The sequence below is a fragment of the Anneissia japonica genome, unplaced genomic scaffold (genome assembly GCF_011630105.1).
Source record: "Anneissia japonica isolate Jap-2015-1 unplaced genomic scaffold, ASM1163010v1 scaffold1417_len1240632_cov203, whole genome shotgun sequence".
NCBI classification, from domain to species: Eukaryota; Metazoa; Echinodermata; class Crinoidea; order Comatulida; family Comatulidae; genus Anneissia; species Anneissia japonica.
The window spans coordinates 95,366-104,206 of NW_022727891.1; the positions used below are offsets into that span (position 1 = coordinate 95,366).

Here is an 8,841-nt window from a genome sequence, read left to right on the forward strand (position 1 = left end):
ATGATGTTATGTTATTTACTACCAGGTTGAATATTAAACAGATCTAGCATAATCATCGCTTATGGATAACCTTTACAAATGCACTCTTGTGTGCAGTTTATCGGTCATCATTACATTGAATTACAAAAGACGAAGACAATAATGATTGACGTTAATAATAAACTAAGCTTCGTCGCGCCGTGGCTAAGCCCATAGCGGAATTCAAAGCGCATTGGCTTTGGAGGTTTAGAGATACCTGTATAATTATTAACCAGTCTAATAGTGGTCTACATTTCTCCATAAGCTAGCCAAGCCAATAATCATCGTTCAACTTAACAGTTTTAAACTGAGTACGCCTCTAGCATGCTAACTGGGCAAAAACCGCTAACTTACGTGTTTGTCCACTGTTCTTAATAGGCTCGTTCTTTTCTGATAGCTACGTGGTATAGGCCTACCTACATTAAAGCAATTACGAAGTCCAAAGTACAAAAGTGTTTGTTGTAGCAAATGCTATTGTAACTGCAACATGATCCAATGTAGAAATTAGTTAGCGGAGTCGCAAATTAGATCTAAAAATAGATTCAAATTCCCGGTAACGTTATAAATACGCCCCGAAAGTAGGGAAAGCATAATTCTAAAATAATGGAGGGCCAGCCTAGTACAGTTTTTAGGCCTATTGTAATTTACTCCGAAGGATGATAATTTAAACATAAAGCTAATTTTACAAAGTTAATGGCTGTCAAAAATCACACACATACACATATCAGTATTTGCATAATATTTTTTATCATTAAGTAATAAAAGAAAGATTAACACAAAATTATTTAAAAAAAAAAATTCTATGGAAGGGTTGAGGCCATGATCTAGTTTAAACGTTGGTGACGCCAGTCACATAAAATGGCCGTATTCGACTGGTCGTTCTTTTTTTAAATCACTCCCACCTGCGCAGAGGTAAAATCCTACTTAACGAAGACGACCAGTCGAATAGAAAACTTGTAAATACTCGACAAAACAAAATTGCTGCATAGTTACCGCGATACACGCTGGGTAATCAAGATTCAGCTTTGTGAAAAAAAAAAAAAAAAAAAATTCATCCAGTTTTTGAATTCTGTTGGCCTACAATTATTTTTTGACTTCATGTGGGTAAATATTAAATTTTTTTTTTTTAATTTAATCTAAATCATATTAACGCGAATGCTGTTTCTAAACTCACCAATCGGCCATGTTTGTTTTGGTCACATGAATAACTTAACGCTGATTAACGCACTCTGATTTACGTTAATTTTCTTGTCAACGAAGTCTATTTTACGAACCAGTCGAATGAAAATAATAAAGCAACGAAAAGTCGTAGTCAACGAAATCAACCAGTCGCATACTCCCTTTTGGACTTGAAGCAAGATTAAGACCACGGGTTCATACAAACGGAAACCAAAAATCAATAAACGTAAACGTTCTCGGCTCTGTTTCCTCTCCTAAAAGCTTAGTGTTCCACAAGGTTCTGTTCTTGGTCCTCTACTTTTTCCGTTATATATTTCCCCCGTTGCTAAGATCATTCGTTCCCATAATTTGTACATTCAATGTACGCCGACGACAGCTTTATCTACCATTTAATCCATTTTATGACACACAAAGTATAATAAACAAAATTCAAAGTTGCATATCTGACATTGAATCTTGGCTCTCTCATAACATGCTTAAATTAAATCCTTCCAAAACTGAATTTATTTATTTTTTATCGCGATTTTTTACCCCAATACCAATCTTCCCTTCTTTGATTCTCGGCTCAAATAAAATTAAACCATCCTCATCGGTTAGGAATCTTGGTTTTTGTTATGGATCAGTTTTTCTCATTAAATCTGCATATCAATAAAATTTGTCAATCTGCCCATTATTACTTGCGTAACCTTAAAAAGATTTGTAAATATTTAAATTCTAAATCTCTGAAACACTTGTCCATGCCTTCATTTCTTCAAAACTTGATTACTGTAATTCTCTATTAGTTGGCTTACCATCTTTTTCTATCAACCGGTTACAGAAAATTCAAAATTCTGCTGCCCGAGTGTGCTCTCTTACCAAGAGACGTTTACATATTACACCGATCATTCGAAATCTACATTGGCTGCCTCTCCGAAGGCATCAGTTTTAAGATTCTTATCATTTGTTTTAAGGTTCTTCAATCTAAACAACCCTCCCATCTCTTTCAACTTCTGAAATTGTATGTCCCTAACCGACGAGTCCCCTCTGACAACAAAAATCTTCTCGTCACCCCAAATTAAAACAAAAACATACGGAAAAAGAACTTTCGCCTTTGCTGCTTCAGCGCCGTGGAACGAATTGCCACTCTCTATCAAACTGTCTCCCTCTATGATGTATTTAAGTTAAAACTGAAGTCCCATCTCATTAACTCTTTTTAGTCCATCCCCACTTCGCATTTCCAAATTTTAAAATCTTTCTCTAGTTGTACTCTCTGCGCTTTTGATCATTTCCTTGAAATTAGCGCATTATAAATATTTTATTATTTTTATTATTATTAAACTATGAAGTAGAATCAGTAATCCACTATTTCAGAACACTGACTAAACATGAAGAACAAAATACTGTCTTTTTTGTATAACAATTTGAAAACGTTTACCTACAGTGCTGCAGATTGATAATGAATCTTTAATAATAATAATAATGATAATAATAATAATAATAATAATAATAATAATAATAATAATAATAATAATAATAATAATAATAATAATAATAATAATAATAATAATAATAATAATAATAATAATAATAATAAAAACAACAATGAAAGTTGTTCAGTGGTGATGGTCTAATAATATGATGCTTATTAAATCATTTAGCCTCACCAGAGACGGGCTACGGTAATGGAAAATACATGTGATTAATGAATCCAATTTGATTGTTTAAACAATTACGGTCACTAATGCACCTGCTGTGGAGAGTTCATTGTCCAAGCAGAGGCAAAAATAGGCCTTCACATTGGCCTTAAAATAATTATTTAAAAAAAAGAAAAGAAAGAAAGAAAAACAACCTTAAAACATAATAGACGAGCACAAAAAAAGATTCCGAAGCCTGGAGTAAATTTGCTTTTGAGTACAGGCATTATTGCTTGTGCATGCTATTCGCTCCTCCTTCATCCTTCTTCCCGTTTAGGAGCCTGGAGAGCATCGAATTCGCTTTGAACTGTATACGTACTAGGCCGCTATAAAGAGAAAGCTGAAATTCTTGTGATACGGGCAGTTACATTGTTAATAATATTAGCATTACTTTACTTTGGGTCGCTGTTTAAAAAAAAACACAATAACTCTCTCGATATAGGCCTACTGTGTTCAATGAGCGCACTGTGGATTACTACGATGTGTATGTTTATATTTTATGGACCTACAACTATATGTCACGTGACCAGGTAATAGCTGGAGTCGCCGATTCAGTCTATTGGAAAATTAGTGGACTGTGGGGATAGGCAAATAACATTGGGAGTTGCAGTGATGACGTCACGATTGACTTATAATTGCTCACGTGACCCGAGCCGCCGATTCGGTCTATAAAAAGAAAAGATTATAAAAAATGAGCGAAAATTGTTGTGCAATCAAATTAACAATCAGAAATTTATCAAAATAATAACAGGTTAATTTTATGATTATTTTAAAGTGCGTCTAGTTTGCGGTCTTTGAATGTAGACCTAGGCCAAGTTTTGTTATAGAAGCTGATTGATAATTGATAATACTAGGTGAAACTTGTTTTCCATGCATTTAAAACTGCTTTCATAAAATATGCATAAATGTTTCTGTATCATACTTATGATAAGAAATAAGGTTTGACTTAAATAATGGTAGGACAACCTTTAATGTGAAAAATCAGTAGTGCTCGCCTAACGCAACTCCTCTAGATGTGTATAAGAGACAGATCGTCAGACCATGGAGGAATTATTACGCCTATTTATTTCTATGCAGAAAAATCAATAATCGATAACAAGTGCAAAAACTAGTATTGATAGAGAGCAAATGAATTTGAATTGAAATATCGATATCGTCTCCTTGATGCAGATCGAACTAACACAATTTAGAAGAATCAATACATGGATGAATTATTATCGATTAGAAATGCATATGTTGAAACTTTGTTCGTTCTGAAATATAATGATTGTATTTCTCAAGACTACATAGTGGTCTTGACGTGGTGACTTGACTTTGTTGATAGATTGTATTTTAGAATGTTCTACAAAAGAATATTATTGTTGGTGAGAATTTCCTTTTTTTTTTCTTTTCAATATGAAAACGAATATTTTGAATTCTTTAATTTTAATATAAAATTCGGTTGTGCTAGTTAAAAAAAAATGCAAGTTAAGATTATCTAGTGACAAATTTTGAACCTAATCATACACGAGATAATTTTGAAATAATATATTGGTCGTCTTTATTTCATTTTATTCAGCTCCTGATTACAGTGTGCATTGCGTACGTTGTAGGTCGATGCCGTGATGATGGAAAAGTGCCAGTCAGTGGTAGTGATGAATGGACTGGTGGCGAATGTGATGGTAAGTATCAATGTGTTTATTGACATTAACATAGAAGTGGTTTGGCGCAGCAGGACGGTTTGGTTTCCAAACATTGAGCTCAGGGTTTCAATCCCTTGCTGTGCATTTCGCTTGTTTCCCTGAGCAAGGCACTTTATCTACAATGCATTGCTTCTCTCCACCCGAGTGTAATAGGCCTAAATAGGTACCTTGTGGGGTTGCCTGCTCCTGCGCTCATTACAGCATCAACACTAAGCTTTTGACGACAGGGTCAAAAGCGCTTCGTATCTGCAAAGAAAGGCGCTATGTAAATAACTGAATATTTTTATTTAAAAAATATATAGGCCTACATCTATTAACTGGCTTAACTGCAGCTGATGTGTAAAATAGTACAAATATTGCCCCAACTTTCTGTTTTTAATTTTATTTTGAAACATATTTAATGAGGATGAGAACATTCTACTGAAGTTGATCATTTGGAACCCCTAAAATAGATAGGATCTAGCATAATTTGCAGACAGCGGCACCATTAAACATTCGAAACAACACGGCCTCGAGTCAACGAGTAACAGAGCTCAAATGAATAATTTTTTACGACATTATGATTGAGTAAGGGGTAAGGTCGGGCTAGCTGAAAAAAATAAGGATATAAGAGGGGATAAATATATTCTTCATTTTTGTGTCTAGAAAATTGGGGGACGCCTGGGGAAGCTTCATTGGAGGAGCGTGCGTCCGCAGAGGCGCCACTGGTAGAATGCGATGCAGCCTGAGTTACAGTTTAGGTTTATGCCACTCAAAAGAAGTTCTGAAAATAATTCCATGCTTAGACATAAAAAAAGCCACTGGTTTCGACAAAATTTCATCAAAATAATTTTCTATAGCTGCAACTTATATATCTATGCCATTAATATTGTATAATAAACTTTAGTCAATTACTTTGAAAAAAATTAACTTGTTTTATAATCGTCAATATGGTTTTATAGAAACATACAGTATTAAGTTATCCCTTAACATTTACCGTAGTTAATAGCCTTCAATTTGACCAGACCATGATATGCCCTCTATTATTGATTTTCGTAAAGCATTTGACACAATTGTTCATGAAATATTACGTTCTAAATTATCTCATTATGGTGTAATAGAGGAAATGCATTATTTTGGATCTATGACTATCTTAGTAAATCGAAAACCATTTGTTTCATTTTGTTCTTTTACTTCTAATAATTTACCTATTACTTGTGGTGTGCCTCAAAGCTCAGTCCTTGGCCCAATTTTATTTTAAATTTATATCAATAATCTTCCAAACTCTACAAATTATTTCAACTTTAGAATGTTTGCCGATGATACTAACTTGTTTCATTCCTTTCAAGATACTATTGATTTGTCCGTTATTAACACTTAATTTCAAAATGTTATTGACTGGTGCAATTCAACATTGTCACTTATATATTCTACATATTTGACTCTATGTGCATTCATCCGCTATTTAATTAACTTTATTGACTTTATTTCAAAATAAATCCATATGTTGCGTGTGTATTATTACTATTATTATTATTATTATTATTATTATTATTATTATTATTATTACTATTATTATTATTATTGTTATTATTATTATTATTATTATATAAGTATAAGCATATAAGTATTATTATTATTTATAAATATATATGTGTATATATGTATGTTTGTATATATATACAAACATATAGACACATATATTTATAGACACACATATATATGTCAATATATATGTGTGTATACCGTATATATACATACACACATATATATATATATTATATATAAATATATACTTATAATAATAATAATAATAATAATAATAACATTAATAATAATAATAATAATAATAATAATAATAATAATAATAATAATAATAATAATAATAATAATAATAATATATGGATTTATTTTGAAATAAAGTTTTGTTTAAAGATGGTTTGTTTGAATAAATTATGTGAAATTTCTCTGTAAGGCAGAGATTGCAGCAGCTGCTGCAGCAGCGATCTGTTCACTCCTGAAGATTGCTACCGTACTGCATGAAACAGCTGTAGAGTAGTTCACGCTCGACACAGACTTGAAGATTAAGATAGATAAGCCAGGCTTGAGTTAAGCCCGGCTTAACCTTGCCTGGCGTTCAGACTAGCCGCGAGAATTTGCATAGTAATGAACCGAGTAAACGTGTTTCAAAACATTGCTCGCGAAACGTACGTACGCTCGCTCAAAGCGTACGTAATTGAATGCTGATACAATAAAATGTACGTTACATAATTACACAAGTTGAATATTGTCACAGATCCTGTATATCATTTAACATTTACAATTTATATCATTTAGAGCAAAGCACAGTTTATATATTGCGGTCGACTGACCTACACTATTTTAATATTTATAAATAATAATAATCAAATTAATAACATAAGATTTGTATATGGCTCGCTCTCATATTCAAATTTAAAGAGCAACAATCTATATACCCTATACGGATTTTAATTACATTTTGATATACATATTTAATTAATTTTTGCTTGTTTTCACATTTATCATTTATTTGCAAAAATAACAGGAGCTACTTAAGGATTGCCTAATTGAAGAATGCTTGCCATCGAGGGGCTCTCTCGGTCTATCGGCGAGGATTAAAGAACTGCTTAAAAATAGTAAATTATTACAGTATTTATAATATGAAATTGGATATAAAGTAGTGGAATCTTTATCACGTTAGACACAGAACGCGCATCGCGTTGGAAACAAAATGCAGGCCCACCAGAAGTTCGGAGAATTAAATTGAACGCAACATCGATAAAAACCCGGCTGCCGTCTCAACTTTCACTGGCCTTTGGCTGAATGTTTGTAAGAAATGTACCAACCGTTAAACTGGTCGCCGTCTACCTAGAGTAAATGGTGCCACCAAACGAAGCTAAAGTTTTGCGACTTTACCAAAGGCAGATAAAGTTTTGCGATTTAATCACCTGATTGTGGATTGTGTGGTTAGTAAATTCCATAGGCATACTGCCAATAGCGCACAGTAAACTATGTGCTGTTGGAGCATTTGGGGGAAATTGACTCTCCTTTTTTCCATCCCAAACAGAACATTATTAATAAATCAACATGGTCCACCTCAGTCATCATAGCCAGTCACAAAATTAGGCCAGGAAGTTTGTTTTCAACAGCAGACACTACAGAACGGAGTGCGTCAAAACGAGTGTTTGTTAATTTTTAGTGATAAAGTATCATGAAACATCATAGAATAACTGATAATCCTTTAAGGTGGGTTATTGATTTCAAAATCAATTAGCCTAGCCTAGATGTTGACTCCTCGTTCATTAAGAGACAGAATTATACCCCGACGACAACAAAGTAGTGTAGGCCTAAGTACAGGAGGACGTACTACAGGTATTAGGCCTAGGCTTTTGTTGTAAAAGTTGAAGTGCATGTACAAAAAAAAAAAACATTTTGTTAATTATTATTGGTTGGCCTGGGACCGGGGAAGGCAGGCCAGCTTTACCGTCGAAAGTCCTGGAATTCGACGATGACGTCAGTGCACGTTTACAAACGCCATTGATTAGAATGAAAATAGACGAACTGAATATTGTTTTTTTTTTATGAAAGATAAAATTTATCGAACATTTATCTATATAAAAACAAGATTAATATTGTAGAAATTGTATTTCTAAAGATGCATATAGGCCTAATTCATATTTCATTTGGCAGGCAATAAATATTCAGGAAGATATAATAAAAACGATTATTAATTCTAAAATGTGCATCAAATCTCAGCTATTATTAATCAGTATGTAGCCTATTATATGTTAAAGTCTTAAAATAATAATTTCGAATTAGGCCAAGTAAATAACAAATAATTGTATTAAAGTTTAGGTTCTCATGATGTCAGATAACGTATTGAATATGATGCTATATTTTGGGCTCTGACTTAATTTAACGATGGCCCTGTCAGTAGTAAAGACAATATTTGTGCTTTTTTTAGCCATGTAGGCCTAGTAAAATAGTACTATTATTTTCAGGTACAAAATGAGAGTCAAGAAGAAGTAGTAAAAGAAGAATAGGAAGAGGAGGAAGAAGAAGAATAGCTTTTTTTGGTTTTATAATAATAAATGTGTTGAGTATATTGATATTGGATATGCGATGAGGGTTTTTTTTTTATATATCTGTCGGTGCTATTTAAACATGCCAATTCTCAGAAAATATTTTCTAATTTTATTATATTACCACCTTTTTATTACATAGATCTTTTTCAAAACATAACTGCTTTTAAAACATTATATAGACACAAAAACATTATAAACACAAAA

The 8,841-nt window shown here is 32.7% G+C and overlaps 2 protein-coding genes across 4 annotated transcripts in view; one reads left to right on the forward strand and one right to left on the reverse strand.

The window, feature by feature from the left end:
• Positions 1 to 595, reverse strand: part of LOC117113919 (sodium-dependent glucose transporter 1A-like) — a 3,942-nt gene extending 3,347 nt beyond the window's left edge. For 2 of the 3 annotated variants that reach the window (XM_033257427.1, XM_033257428.1), the window contains exon 1: positions 236 to 314. In XM_033257427.1, the coding sequence (XP_033113318.1) occupies positions 236 to 280 (45 nt within the window). In that variant the 5' untranslated portion in view covers positions 281 to 314. Of the gene's footprint in view, positions 1 to 235; positions 315 to 372 lie in introns of those variants that run through there. The other variant, XM_033257429.1, reaches the window with a different exon arrangement.
• A 3,553-nt stretch (positions 596 to 4,148) lies between these two features.
• Positions 4,149 to 8,841, forward strand: part of LOC117113899 — a 32,599-nt gene continuing 27,906 nt past the window's right edge. Inside the window, exons 1-2 of the mRNA XM_033257395.1 lie at positions 4,149 to 4,234; positions 4,429 to 4,531. Of these exons, the coding sequence (XP_033113286.1) occupies positions 4,208 to 4,234; positions 4,429 to 4,531 (130 nt within the window). The 5' untranslated portion in view covers positions 4,149 to 4,207. The remainder of the gene's footprint in view (positions 4,235 to 4,428; positions 4,532 to 8,841) is intronic.